This window comes from Geotrypetes seraphini, chromosome 9 (assembly GCF_902459505.1).
Source record: "Geotrypetes seraphini chromosome 9, aGeoSer1.1, whole genome shotgun sequence".
Taxonomy (NCBI): domain Eukaryota; kingdom Metazoa; phylum Chordata; class Amphibia; order Gymnophiona; family Dermophiidae; genus Geotrypetes; species Geotrypetes seraphini.
The window spans coordinates 150724943-150740266 of record NC_047092.1 but is presented as its reverse complement, the minus strand read 5'-3'; the positions used below and the strand labels follow the sequence as shown (position 1 = coordinate 150740266).

The following is a 15324-nucleotide window of genomic DNA, read 5'->3' as shown; positions in this document are numbered from 1 at the left end:
TTAGTTTTGATTAATTGTTCATTACCTTCCCATAAGGAACTTTTTATAAATAGTGGCACAAAAGTTTCAGCAGCTAGTAGCACTGGAGAAGTTGGCTTATATTTCACACTGCACAGAATTGCTCTTGGCTGTATAAAAAATGTATATAAAGTTAAAAATCAAATCAAGCTGTGCATAAAAGATCAGTAAGGACACCGAAGAAAGGGTGCCTGGTGCAGAAACATTCAGTGCAATGCAGAAGACATAGCTGGTGCCAAATGAGCCTTTATCCAGGCCCTCCTGAGGAATTTTAGCTTCAGTCTGGTATGAGAAGATGTGGTAAAGAATTTATAAAGATTTTTTTTGTGGACATGCCAAAGTCATCTATAAAGGAACAGGTGAGGCCAGTGCTTGAGGCTCTCAAAGCCAGTTTCCCAGGAGCCTTCACCAACAAGTTCTCTAACTCACATAGAAAGAAGAATGCTCTGAACACTAGAACATCCAGGAGTTTCTTGTTACAACAGATCTAACTACAGTATATCAGTCCAAGATGAAGAGAATCTTGTTTGACATCCCGAATGGTGTGAATAACATGAAGAAAGACCTAGCGAAGCTTGAAGAATAATCTGAAATTTGGTAGCTAAAATTTAATGCTAAGAAAAGCAGGGTCATGCATTTGGGCTGCAAAAACCCAAAGGAACGGTACAGTTTAGGGGGTGAAGAACTTATGTGCACAACAGAAGAGCGGGACTTGGGTGTGATTGTATGTGATGATATTAAGGTGGCCAAACAGGTTGAAAAGGTGATGGCGAAAGCTAGAAGGATGAAAGGGTGATTAGGAAGAGGTATGGCCAGTAGGAAAAAGGAGGTATTGATGCCCCTGTATAGGACTCTGGTGAGACCTCATTGAGAATATTGTGTACAATTCTGGAGGCCGCACCTTCAAAAAGATATAAAAAGGATGGAGTTGGTCCAGAGGAAGGCTATTAAAATGGTGCATGGTCTTCATCATAAGGCATATGGGGACAGACTTAAAGATCTCAATATGTATACTTTGAAGGAAAGGGTAGACATAATAGAGACATTTAAATACCTACATGGCGTAAATGCGCATGAGTTGAGTCTCATTTGAAAGGAAGCTCTGGAATGAGAGGACATAGGATGAAGTTAATTGGTGATAGACTCAGGAATAATCTAAAGAAATACTTTTTTACAGAAAGGGTAGTAGATGCGTGGAACAGTCTCCTGGACGCCTGGGATAGGCACGTGGGATTTCTTAGAGAGAGGAAGAGATAATGGTTACTGTGGATGGGCAGACTAGACATAAGCATGATGGAAGATAAAGGCCAAATGGCCTATCTACTAGCAGGATCATATTTTCTTCCTACATGCCCAAAGACAATGGGGGGAGGGGAATGGAGAAGAAGTGCTTTGCTCCTTGTCCCCTCCCCTGCCTGATTATACCCTTGCCTAATCCTTTTACCTTCTCCCTCAGTTCTGAAGCCGCGATAGCAGTGGCAGTTTTATTTGCAATATTCATTGCAGGGCCTGCAAGCCCTGCTTTTGGTATTCACCCTAGAGAGGTTCAAAGGTGCTCTGTTTCCTCTCACACATGTGAGCAGGAGCAGAGTACTGCAGGGCCTGCCTAGATAGTGAGGGCTTGCAGGCTTTGTACTGAATCTTGCAAATACATTTGATATTGCTACTGCTCCAGGACTGGTTGTTGATTGAGTTATGGCAGTGTCAGTAAAATTCCAGTATTTACCAGAACTTGGGCATCAGAGGCAGTTACCCTCATTGCCTATGTGTAAAACCAGGCCAGTGAATTGCTTGTTTATGCTGTTCAAAAATACTAGGACAGGGGCATGAGATGAAACTATTTCTTCACGCAAAATGTAATTAAACTCTGGAATTCATTGCTGGAGAATGTGGTGAAAGCAGTTAGCTTAGTAGGGTTTAAAAAAGGTTTGAATAATTTCCTAAAACAAAAATCCATAAGCCATTACTATTTGGGAAAATCCATTGTTTATTCCTTGGATAAGCAACATAAAATCTAATTTACTCTTTTGGGATCTTGCCGGGTACTTGTGACCGGATTTGGCCACTGTTAGAAACAGGATAATGGGCTTGATGGACCTTTGGTCTGCCCAGTATGGCAAAACTCTTAAGTTCTTATGCTGCAACAGTCAGAAATGATATTCAGTAGCACTGTCTGGTTAAGTATAGCAGAATAATGACTCCCAGCCCATTTAAATCACACTGAATATCAAGCCCTGACAGTCCAGTGTCTCCTGAAGTGACAACTTGTTCAATTCAATAACAAATTATGTTTTCTAACTGAAAGTGATAAATGGTTCTAATCCACACTAGCAGAATAATCACCTGATAGACAGATATGCACCTAAACTATATTCTGTACATATGCACATATCTGCAATAATGCTCAATCGATAGATACTCCAGGGAAGAAGGGTCCTTGAGCAGGCAGACTAGTTGGAGGGAGGGTTCTTGAGTGGGCAGACTTGATGGGCCATCGGCCCTTTTCTGCCATCATGTTCTATGTTTCTAATGCATATTTTACAAATGAGTGTGCACAAAGCACTTATGCCCATAGACTAACCAAGCTCTGTGACTGGTAGAAGTGTTTGTGCACAAGTATATGTATATATCCAGCTACACTACAGTACTATTCTGCAAGAAAAGTGGGTGCCCTCTGGGCGCTGATGTATAGACACACAGTTATAGAATTACCTCTATAAGTGACAATATTTAGCTGTTATCCATGTAGCTATATGGTTTAAGTTAGGACAACCTTTTTACTGGCCTAAATTAATTCACATAGCTGTAGAGATAGTGGCTGAATATCACTGGCTATCTGTAGAGTTAGCAGAATGCCCACAGTCTGCCCTTGTTCCACCCTGGCTCTAATAGGATAGTGCCACTTAAAATTCATAGATAGGGCACCTATCCAGAGCTTCCAGTTCCAAGGGGGAGATTTTATGCAAGTCCCAGATTTCTGCCAACCAGCAACACTGATTTCAATGGATTGAATTAGAGACTATGAATTCTACATTGCTCTAGGGTATAAGTTTATAAACAGGACCAGTTAAAAAGTCTCCCTCTTGGAAACTCTGACTTATCTGTCTAGTGGCTGCCACGCTGTGGATATGTGCTTTTGAATATTGACCTGTCTGTACTTTGTGGGTTGCACTGAGCATATCCACAGTGCATTGGCATGTTTCCTGATATAGATCAGATCAGAGTATAAAATGGTATCTGTGTGAATGTAAGCTTTAAAATGGGGCAGTAATTCATGAAGATAAGTCTTGGCAAGCTATTTGTTTCAAGGATTTCTACCTCAAAACCATTTGTAATAAATCTCCGTCTCACAGTCATACCAATTCACCACCATAGTCAATTCAGATTTTGTTTTTACGGATGGATATTAAATTCACTGACACCAAGTTTGGATACCTATTCTTTTCTTTATGTTCTCAGTGCCTTCTGGTATTGCTGGTTGGTGTGTTTCAGGAACCACATCCAAGTCAGAAACTGCAGTATGAATCCCTGCACTTCCAGTTGCTGGTTAAAAATAAAAACATAACCCATTAAAAGCAAGTATAACATATCTGAAGAAAACTATGGCTTCTTTCTGGGGTCAGATTTGATCTTGGAATGACAAAAAGGGAGTTCAGAGGACTCTGTTTTAAACCTTAGAAGAGGGACATAGAAGACTAGCCAGTGATTCACTGGTAGAATGCCTTTATCTCAAACCCAAATGTAGAAAGGCCACATGCAAACCCATGATATCTGGACATGGGAACATAGGGTCTGATATTCAAAAAGGATTAACAACAGATCCCATGCCGACGAAGGCCAGCCAGTGTTTCACCAGTAAGGCTGCTTCAGGGCTGAAAGGATTGTGTGCGGCTGAGGATCACAGCACCATGTATAGAATCCAGGCCTAATTGGCTTGTTATTCAAATTAAATTGCACACCCAGATTTTTGTGTGTAATTTTTTGCGCTTTTTATAGAATTCAGGGGAATATGTAAGATGCTTTGATTGTAACCACAGAAAGGTGATATATAAAATCTCAGCCTCTTTTCCTTTCCTAAATTTGTTTGTCAAGGCCTTTCCCATGTGAAACGACATTGCTTATAATCCTGTGGTCTAATAGTTTCAATATACAGTAAAACCTTGGTTTGCAAGCATAATTTGTTCCAGAAGCATGCTTGTAGTCCAAAGCACTCATATATCAAAGCAAATTTCTCCATAGGAAACAATGGAAACTCAGACGATTCGTTCCACAGCCCCCCTAACTTTAATACAAAATACTATACGTAGTTGTATTGCAAGACCTCGCTCATTTAGAACAGTCACTACACTCCTGCAGCATCAGAGAGAGAAGAACCATTGGCTCGGTTGGGGTGATGTGACACGTGTATACTGTATGTACATGTATTGCAAGACTCTGCTTGTTTAGAACAGTCACTGCACTCCCACAGCGTCAGAGAGAGAAGAACCATCAGCTCAGTTGTGATGTGTGTATACTGTATGTACTTGTATTGCAAGACGTTGCTTGTATATCAAGTTAAAATTTAATAAAATGTTTTGCTAGTTTTGCAAAACACTTGCAAACCAAGTTACTTGCAATCCAAGGTTTTACTGTATAACAGAACACAGCTTATCTAAAGACCCTTTACTTGAAAACTCTTAATGTCCAGAAAAAGAATCAGAACCTCCAGGCCATGTTATTGAGGAGATTGTTCTACAGTAATCCTACAATCCACAATCCTACAAGCCATTTCCCTCTACCTACAGAATTATGCAAGGTAGTCTCACCTTCAAGTATATGATGGGCAAAATCAGTGTTGGTCTCTGAGGCAGTGTGTCTCTCTGCAGAAAGGCCCAGTGCATATGTTGATATTGTGTTGATCAGTTCTACTGCTCCTGAACACTGCAAGTAGTTTCCATTAAGATACAGTTCTCTGTGACAAAAATATAATTTTTAAGAATAGATATTAAAAGAAGAGGAGACATCAATGATGTCTTCAAGTTTTATTGGATCATCATCAATCTCCCTGGTATTCACATATTACATAAACTTTGGGATGGTCTCTATACTGTTTATTCTATGCAGTTGATATTTAAAAGGATTTACAGTAAATATAGCACTTTAGCACTGTTAGGATAGTGCAGATTTGTCCTAAGTCACAACCGGGGAAGAGACCACAATTAATCCAGGTAGCATTGATTTTCAACTCTGCTACCTGAATAACTATCTGGATATTTTAGGATAGTGAAAAAAATAAAGCAATCAGGATACTGCTTTTGAACATTCAGATTCTTTTTTTACATATGGTGGCCTAGGTTTAAAAAGAAAACATTGACTGCTGTAGGCTCAATATTGAGAGGTATGTTCTTATTCCACAATAACTGATCCCTAGAGCTGTTAATCACTAGCTTTTAACTTTGTTAATTCCACTCAATTTGTGGCATCTTTTAATCATTGTAAACCGCATAGAACTTCATGGTCCTGCGGTATATAAACTATTATTATTAAGACGCCCTTGTTGTCTGCAGTAAAATTACTATATTTAATACATGCTAACATTAGCTTAAGGAGAGATATCAGTCTAATACATTCATAACCAATTACATGCCAAGTCAGCTTCAATGGAAATTTCATATCTCTACAACTGTGAGACCTGTAGACATGATCTTGAATCGTGTACAACCTCTTCATTGTTGGGTTCCTGTTTATTTTAGAACACCTCCAAACTGTACACGTCTTCACAGAACATACAAAGAAAGCCAAAGACACCAGTGACATGTAAGTTATTTAGTGTCTTGCACTGAATGCTACATATATGATTATTTTCCAGTTTGCATTTGATGTATAGAGCTCCTGGTTTTCAAAGAATGAGTTCGAACTCCGGAGGCTAGAGAGGCAGACTTGGTGAGTCAGAAAGTGATTCTATACCTAGAACCTGCCCTCTAAGAGGGAAGGGTTAGAACAGTTATCAGAGTAGATGATTAATCATTAGAAAGATAGAAAATAGAGGCTGATTTTAGTTTTGGTGCCGAAACCAACCTGAAATCTAAAAATGTGTATTTTCGGCTGAAACTGAAACTCTGGTACATGCCAGCTCCAATCTCAATATGACTGCCACAACTTTAGAAAGTAGTCTCACAAGACTTATGTTTGAGGTCCTGGCAGATATAGTGACAAGGTTGCCAGCAGGGGCGAGTGTGGATTGCTCCTGTTTCTAATGTACCACCAATGTTTTTGAGGTCAGGTGAAGGGGAGTCCAGCCCTACAGATGGTGGAGGGAGGGCCTAAGGGAGCCTTGCTCTGCCTTTGTTCTTATGGAGGCCCTTGGAAATGAGCTGGCTGTACTTTGGAGGTCAGCTGCTCCTGTTTGGGGGAGGGGGTGAAGTGTGGTTTAATTTACAGTTTCTGTTTCGGCCAAAACTGAGTGACAAAATTTAGTTGCTGGTTTGGTTTCAGCCAAAACAGGGAAAAAATGGTAGCTGGTGGAGTGAGGATTGCTTGGGGTAATCCAGGAAACTACAGGCCAATAAGATTCATGTCAGTGCTAGGCAAACTGATAGAAAATATTATAAAGAACATAATAAGCTAACATATAGTCATAGTTTAATTTGGAAGATGGAGCATGGATTTAGTCAAAGGAAGTCTTGCATCATAAATCTACATTTTTTGAAAGCTTGAATGAACGTGGCTAAAGGTGAACCATTTGATCTAGTATATCTGGATTTTCAAAAAGTGTTTGACAAGGTTCATCATGAGAGACTTCTGACAGGACAAAGCAGACAACTTTGTAAAATGATTGGAGGTGCCAAGCACAACAGAAATTACTCCTTCCTAGACATATTCTCTCAATACTGGTGGTGCTCAAGCATCCATGGAGTTGGCATCTATGGGACAGGAGGCAATGTCAGAATATGATTTGGAATTAGTTGAAAGAAAATAGAGTAGGGCTAAATGGTAAATCTTCTCAATGGAGAAAGGTGGAGTGCCCCCGGAATTTGTACTGGGACTGATGCTTGTTAACATGTTTATAAATAATCTGGAAATGAGAGCAATGAGTGAGGTGATCAAATTTACACACAACACAAAATTGTTCTAAGCTATTAAATCACAAGAAAATTGTGAGAACTTAAAAGGCGATCCTTGCCAGACTGGGAGACAGGGCAACCAGATGACAGGTGACATTTAAAGCGCAATTTATGCGCATAATGTTTAGAATACCGGCATTTACAATTTATAAACAGGATACTTATTCCATACAACTCTTCTCGCCCCCTTCGTTCATCAACCCAAGGTCTTTTGCTAGTCCCTTATTTAAAAGTGATCGGCACTAGATGACATGATATATTTTCAATAGTAGCCCCCCAAGTCTGGAATTCTCTTCCTCAATATATAACAGACGAAAAAGATATCAGCCGTTTTAAAATTAATCTAAAAAACTTCCTGTTTAATGATGCTTTTACCCTCTGAATGGAATAGTCACAGTGCAGTAGATCCTTTATCAAAATAAAAAAATAAAAAAGATACCCTTCCTAATGTTTTTTCCCTTTATTGTTTTCCTCTTTTTAAAATTATTAATATCGTAACTTTATCCCTTCATTCCTCCACATCCAGTTATGTCTGTTGGTCTGTAGGTCCAACCCCTTTTCTGATTTGTTATTATTACTTTTTTTTTCTGTATTTTAATGTATGCTTATTTTGATTTTAATGTAATTCGCTTAGTATTTCACGTATAAGCGATTCATCAAATTTCTAATAAACTTGAAACTTGAGAAGGAATGGAGGAAGGATATCATACAAAAATATCCAAACATTCCACTATAAAGATCATTAACGGCCCATATTATTCTATAAGAGCAGTGAAGAAAAAAGCCTCAGACTCAAAACGAGCACTCATTTCATGCATTACTTATTTAATTTAGTGCATTACTTATTCACCTCTTCTGTAAGATAAAATATGGGACTTGATCTACAGTTTTTTGATGTGATGCATTGGTAGCCTCTTTGTAATTTTAAGAGACTTTTTACATTATCATTATTATGTTTTATTGATGTTCTATTTGTTGTAATGTATGTGATCCTTGGGAAAGGTGGGGTATAAATAAATAAATACAATACAATGCATCAGATGCATAAAAAAACCTTCACATGCCCAATTCAGAGTGAAGCTTCAACATTTTGTTTTGTAAACAAAAAAATGTACTTATCTTAATACATCATTATTCCCCTGATGTTGGTCAATGTTTTGTTGGAAAAAAAAAAAAAAACCCAAACAAAACATTTCTTCAGGGCAATGGGATCCATAGATTAGTAGCTGTTTCTTTTTTTTTTTTTTAATTCTTTATTCATTTTTACATCTTACAAGTGTTTCTTTTTTTTTTTTTTAATTTCTTTATTCATTTTATAACTTACATCAAGTGTACAGTAAATATCAAACAATTATAGTACAACATCACTTGAAAATCTACAATATCATACAAGAAGAAGATTTAACCCCCACCCCTCCCAAATTCATATACAACTAAAAATATACCACAAGTGTTTCAATAAATGACAGTTGTCTAACCCCCCTCTGCAGCTGTTTCTTACTCCTCATTGAAGGTCTGAATTGGGCACATGAAGATTTGTTATGACTATATTGGATTAACTAAGTAGTGCACTAAATTTATTTATAGTCAAATATATTTTATTGAGCAAGCAAAAACAGCATCACAGCATCGGTACAATAAAACAGCTCAAAGTTTTGTTCATGAGAAACCCAATCCCCACAAATCCCCATCCCCCTTACCCACCCACCCCACCCCAAAACTAACCCACCAACCCCACCCCCACCCCGGGTCCTCCATCCAAAGAAATAATACAAAGGTAAATCCAAAAGAAACAGGCATACCAAGCCTTCTATTCCCAAGATAATCACCTACCGTGACTATACTAAATTAGAGCTTTCATCTATATCCTCCTTTCTTTGCTCAAGACCCCCAATCTTAGAATCAGATCCCCTTGAAGATCAACTCACCACTTGGAAAGAAACTATTCAACTCTTACTGGACAAAGAGGTCCCCTTAATCAATAAAATCGTTTCTAACCGAAAAGCCCAAAACCCATGGTACACGCCAGAACTTTCAATGATTAAAAGACAACTTAGATCTTTAGAAAGAAAATGGCACAAAAACAAATCCATCGAAAACACAAAATTATTTAAAGAACAATCTCTATTTTATAAAGGTAAAATCAATGAAGCAAAAATAACTTATTATTCCAATAAAATTAAAATAGCCAAAAATCCATCCATTTTATTCTCTATTATAAAATCCTTTAATCCCTACTCACAAAATGAAATTAAAAGCTCAAGCCTTTCAGCACAAAACTTGGCAGATTCCTTCTGCAATAAAATTAAAAACATACGAAAGAAATTCACTCCTAATCCAGTTATCTATCCCCCTGAAACCGCCAATGACTATAAACTCCCCTGTGCTAAATGCTCCAAATTCAATATCCCAACATTACCAGAAATTAAACAAATCATCCAAAAAATAAACTTAAAAAATTCTTCTTCTGAGATTATTCCTCCCGTAATTTTTAAGAAATACTTTTCTTGCTTCGGTCCTTTTATACATTCTTTTATAAAAAAAAGTCTCAATTCCGGGACAATACCCAAATCCTGGAAAACTGCTACAATACTTCCCATAATTAAGGATCATAAAACCAGTCTTGAAGACCCTTCGAATTACCGCCCCATTGCAAATATTCCTTTTTTAGCAAAAATCACCGAGAGGGTGATATTTAACCAGCTATCAGATTTTGTTGAATCCACAAATGTATTGCACCCCAATCAAACCGGTTTTAGGAAAAATCACAGTACTGAACATTCATTAATTGGTCTCACTACCAATATTATTTATAATCTCGATCATCACAACTCAGTTATTCTTTTCTCCCTTGACCTCTCGGCGGCATTCGATACCATTGACCATTCTCTTCTTTTAGACAGGCTTCTATCTATAGGCGTCAGCGATTTGGCACTACAGTGGTTCACCTCTTTTCTATCTGATCGATCTTCGACGGTACATTTTAACAATGCAAACTCTAAACCTTTTTCACACAATTACGGAATCCCTCAGGGCTCAATTCTGTCCCCTCTGTTGTTTAATATCTTTCTCTCACCATTACTTAGTCTCAGTCAATCTATAGGTTTCTCCACTTATGCCTACGCTGACGATATACAATTAATACATCCATTCAACCCCGAAAACCCTAACGATATAATTCAAATCAATCAAAAATTAGGAAAAATCAAAAACTGGCTCACACAAAATAAATTAGCTTTAAATATATCTAAGACTAAGGCTCTACTCTTCCCAGCAAAACAGGGACTAATATTATCTACTCCTTTTTTAATAGACAAAACAACCATTGAATTAGTCACTTCACTCAAGTTATTAGGAGTAATTATCGACGACAAATTCTCTTACCAAGAACACGTCAGCAACTTAGTTAAATGCTGTTTTTATCGTCTACGTCTAATTCGTTCAATGTCCAAGTACTTAGAACCGCAATCTTTAAATATCTTAATACACTCAAATTAAAGACCTTAATATATTCAAAACCAATCTTAAAACTTTTCTTTTTAAAACCCATTTTAATCTCTAATATACCTCTTTTATTCATTACTTCTTAACGTTCAACATCCAAAAATAGTTCTTTTCATTTATCGAACCTTAATCCAAATGTTTTTTCCCCCCTCCTGATCCTCTTTCTCTTCCCTCTGGGAAACATCATTTTGTAACTTTTATTTCCTTTTGTTCTTTCCTAATGTATCTTAGTCAGTCCGTAATGTCAGTCTGTTGAATACCCCCTTTTAATGTAATATAATATATATTTTAATGTTGTATGTTTTATACTTTTTCTTTTAATGTTACTCGCTTAGAAGGTAATAAGCGAATTATCAAATTTAAATAAAACTTGAAACTTGATAACAAAAGATGACAGTTAAGCAAGCGGCTGCGAGCCAGAGGAGTCATTGTTGTCCAAAACGGTTCCCAGGTGACTAAATTTATTTATTATTCTAGATTTATTAATCGCCTTTCATGAAGAGATTCATCCAAAGCAGTTTACAAGTCATTGAATAGTAATAAGGTACTCTTAAGTATTTTCCCTATCTGTCCTAGCAGGCTCACAATCTAACTGTGGTACCTGGGATAATGGAGGGTTAAGTGACTTGCCCAGAGTCACAAGGAACAGGTTGGGATCCAACTTACAACCTCAAGGTGCTGAGGCAGCAACTCTAACCGCTAGGCCACCTCCTCCACTTTGACTCTGAGGCTTTTTCCTTCACTGCTCTTACATAATATTATGGACCATTAATGATCTTTATAGTGGAGTATTTGGGAGGAGGGAGGGGTAGTGTCCTTATGTGCATATATGCCAGAATGATGTCTAAGTGCTATTCTGCAAATACCCTAACTTACATATAACTCATATTTGCAAGGGGAACATACACAGAAGAGGATCCACCCAAAGGTATAAATTATCCTTCCCCTCTCTACACGGTATTCGCTATGCAGGCAAACTGGGAAAATCCCTTCTCTTCAGAATCACAGGTCTTTGGAACGACCTTACTACCCCGCTGCGGAACCTGGGCTCCCTCCAATTATTCCGCAAGCAACTGAAAACCTGGCTTTTCACTAAAATGTAATTCTATCCCCCCTTACTCTTCTCTTCTATATATAAGTTCATGTAAACCTTTTATTTCCCTTCTCTTCCTATATTTTAAGTTCTTGTAAACCGTGCCAAGCTCCACAACATCCGTGGAGATGATGCGGTATATAAACTTAGGCCCTGATTCTGTATAGGACGCCCAGGAGAGGTGTCCTATACAGAATCAGTCCTACACTAAACCCCGATTCTGTAACCGGCGTCCATGGTACAGATGCCGGTTAGAGAATCGGGTTAAATTAGACGCGGCCGCTATACTTATGGCAGCAAGGGATTTCCCTGCTGCAATAAGTATAGCGGCCGCAGTCGCGGCCACCTGTCCCATCGCCGACAGGAGGATGCCCAGTCCTGGCACCTGGGCCAATCAGGCCTTAGGATTAGTGGGGATGGGCGGACCCGCTATGTCTAAGGCCTGATTGGTCCAGGCTTCTAGAGCCTGGGCCAATCAGGCCTTAGATTTAGCGGGGATGGGCCGGGAAGGGGCGGGCCCATCTCATTTCCACGAGGCGGGCCCGTCGGCTGCACGGCAGCAAGACCTGTCCAGCCGACCAACATGTAAAGGTTAGTTTGTGGGGGGGAGTGTCGTCGGGCTTTCTGGCAGGAGAACTGGGCATCCTCCTGCCCGCGATTACCAGTTTGGGGGGGAGGGGGTTCCAGGGGGGTTCCGACAGGAGGACTGGGCATCCTCCTGTCGGTGATGGGACAGGCGGCCGCAATCGCGGCCGCTATACTTATTGCAGCATGGAGATCCCTTGCTGCCATAAGTATAGCGGCCGCGTCTACTTACAATGTAGACCAGCATTTTGCTGGCCTTCATTTTAAGCGTCTCTTCCTCTACTAGGGAGACGCGTAGGGCCGCCTAGGTTCGCCTAAGGCCCTTAGGCGAGCTTAGGCGTCTTGCGGGTCTCCCTAGGCTCCCGGAGGCGCCTTCAATATAGGCGGCCTGCCTGGGGAGCATTTTTAAAAAAAATGTGCATCCAGATTGGCTGATTAGACAGCTGTATGACGCCTACAGCTGCCTAAAATCGGGACGCACTTTGGAGAATCAGGCCCTTAAGGTTTGGTTTAGTTTAGGATCAGCAGTACAGAATGGGGCCCAGTTCCCAACAGCCAGGCATGTAGGGGGAGGATGTGGCACAGTGGTTAAAGCTAAAGTCTCAGCACCCTGAGGTTGTGGGTTCAAACTCACGCTGCTCCTTGTGACCCTAGTCAAGTCACTTAATACCCCAATTGCCCAAATACATTACACAGATTGTAAGCTTACTGGGACAGACAGGGAAAAATGCTTGAGTACCTGAATAAATTAATGTAAACCAGTCTGAGCTCTCCTGGGAGAACAGTATAGTAAACTGAACAAATAAAACATGTAGCATCTGTCTGGTCCAGCCCTACTGCTCAACATCACAGACACAGACTTAGGAATGAGGTGCTAACAGCTCTCATCTTGGAGCTGGGACTAAACCAGATTCAGGAACTGCCAGGTTGAGCTGCTGAAGCCCTGTCTCATATTTCACCCTAGGGCAGAGATGCAGAACATTTATTCCCACAGGAGGAGTGTGCTCTGCATCCTGGGGAGCAAGGAATTGGAGTTCTTCCCAAAATCCAAGATGGTGAGAGGGGTGATAGCAGCTTGAGAATGACACGGTGACAAAATTCATCACCATTCCTGTCCCCGCGGATAACCACGGGAAATAATCCCATGTCATTTTCTAGTGTCTATTTCAACCTCAGTCCTTCTACACCAGCATTCTTCAAAGCAAAGCGTGCGGGTCAGTGGTTGTGCCCAATTATACTCTGATTCTTCCCTCTCTCCTTAAAGAATGACATGAAGATGATTTCCCGCGGTAATCCGCGGGGACGGGAACGGTGATGAATTTTGTCACCATGTCATTCTCTAATAGCAGCTGCAGTCCTAGACCCTTCCGGCTGGGGGCAATGCTCCCACTTGTCCAAGAGGTCAAAAATAGTAAAGGTTGCTTTTGGACTTATTTTGGATCTTATTTTTTTCTGCCCAGGACTGAGATTGGCCCAGAAAAATTTTCTACAAGATGTTAATGTACCTTTCCAATCCTCTACCTGCTCTACCTACAGCATTTGAATTTAGAGAAGGGTAAGCAAGGCTCTCGATAAGCAAACAATTATTCTGCACAATTTCAGGTAGGCTGGTGTACTCACTGAATAGCTGTTTGGGCAATTACTTGGCCTAGAACTGACCCACTTTCAGTTCCCAGATTACAATAGCACAAGCTTAAAGAGAGAAGCTTTTTGTTTCCGTCTAACCCAAGAACCAGTCCTTTAACTCCTTCATCTCCAAACCTAGAGAGATGCCAATAGGTTAGTTATACACATTTTATGCATCTTTTTTTTAACCCTTATTACTACCATGCATTTACTGCGCTGGAGTCTTAAAGGACAAGATAAGTTGTCGGTTAGTTTGCTATCATTAAATGAGTGAACTTTCAGCATAAATTGATAAGAGGAAAACCATTTTTTCTTTATTAATCTAATCAATATTTTCTGATAGAGTGTTTGAGGACATATGAGGGTTGAGAGTCAATGACTCAAGGCTGAACCTGATTGATCAGGACATGGAATAACTGTGCGTTATAGTAGGCCTTGTGATCTATTAGTTATCATAAGTTCTGATGCCTCTCTCCCTCTTGTTCTTTTGCTTTGTCCAAATGGGTGTATGAGAATTGTATGTTTTAGAGCAGTGGTTCCCAACCCTGTCTTGGAGGACCACCAGGCCAATCAGGTTTTCAGGATAGCCCTAATGAATATGCATGGAGCAGATCTGCATGCCTGTCACTTCCATTATATGTAAAACTCTCTCATGCATATTCATTAGGGGTAGCCTGAAAACCCGACTGTCCTGGTGGTCCTCCTGGACAGGGTTGGGAACCACTGTTTTAGAGTATACAGAAAAAGTTTTTGTCCCAGTAAGGTTTGTGGTTTTTACTAAGATATATCTTCTCTGGGACAGTTTCACACACAATTGTGTGGTATTTTGACAGACTGGAGGATTTACTTTTTGGTATCTTGCCAGTTAGATGTGGCCTGGATTGGCTGCTGTTGGAAAAGGCTAGTGGATTTGATGGACCTTTGGTCTGACATAGTATGATAGTTATTATTTAATCATGTTGTCTACTGCAAACACCCATTAAGTTTTAAGTTAAGAAACTTTGCATTTTCCATGCATACCCCTAGAAATGATGTGTGCTTGGGAGGGGACACAGAGAGAGAGAAAGGATTCAGGCCCAGATATACTAAAGTCAGCGATCGTCGCTAAACCAGTTTTGACTGCTTTAGCAATGATCGCATTTGCCGACCTGAAGCACAAAACTGTTCATCGTGTGTTTTTTCCCTTGCTAGCCCATTTTCCGATCCAGCCATGCAAATTAAGCTATTTAATATTAAAACCCCCATGCAAACTATCCACAGAATTGATGCACTAACATCGCTTGGCAATGCACACAAAAAGCGATTGGTCAAGACCTGTCACTTGCCTATCTTACTGTTACACATGCACAATATCTGCCCCATTAAAACCCCCTGAAGAAAGCCCCCCACCCCCTC

At 39.8% G+C, this 15324-nt stretch overlaps 1 protein-coding gene across 7 annotated transcripts in view; it reads right to left on the bottom strand.

Annotated features, from left to right (window-relative positions):
* The window catches only part of RNF7 (ring finger protein 7), a 79552-nt gene that overhangs the window by 18932 nt on the left and 45296 nt on the right, over nt 1-15324 (bottom strand). For 6 of the 7 annotated variants that reach the window (XM_033958881.1, XM_033958885.1, XM_033958886.1 and 3 more), the window contains 3 exons: nt 13924-14064; nt 4824-4969; nt 3454-3561 (listed from right to left, as the gene is read on the bottom strand). In XM_033958881.1, the coding sequence (XP_033814772.1) occupies nt 3454-3561; nt 4824-4969; nt 13924-14064 (395 nt within the window). The remainder of the gene's footprint in view (nt 1-3453; nt 3562-4823; nt 4970-13923; nt 14065-15324) is intronic. The other variant, XM_033958883.1, reaches the window with a different exon arrangement.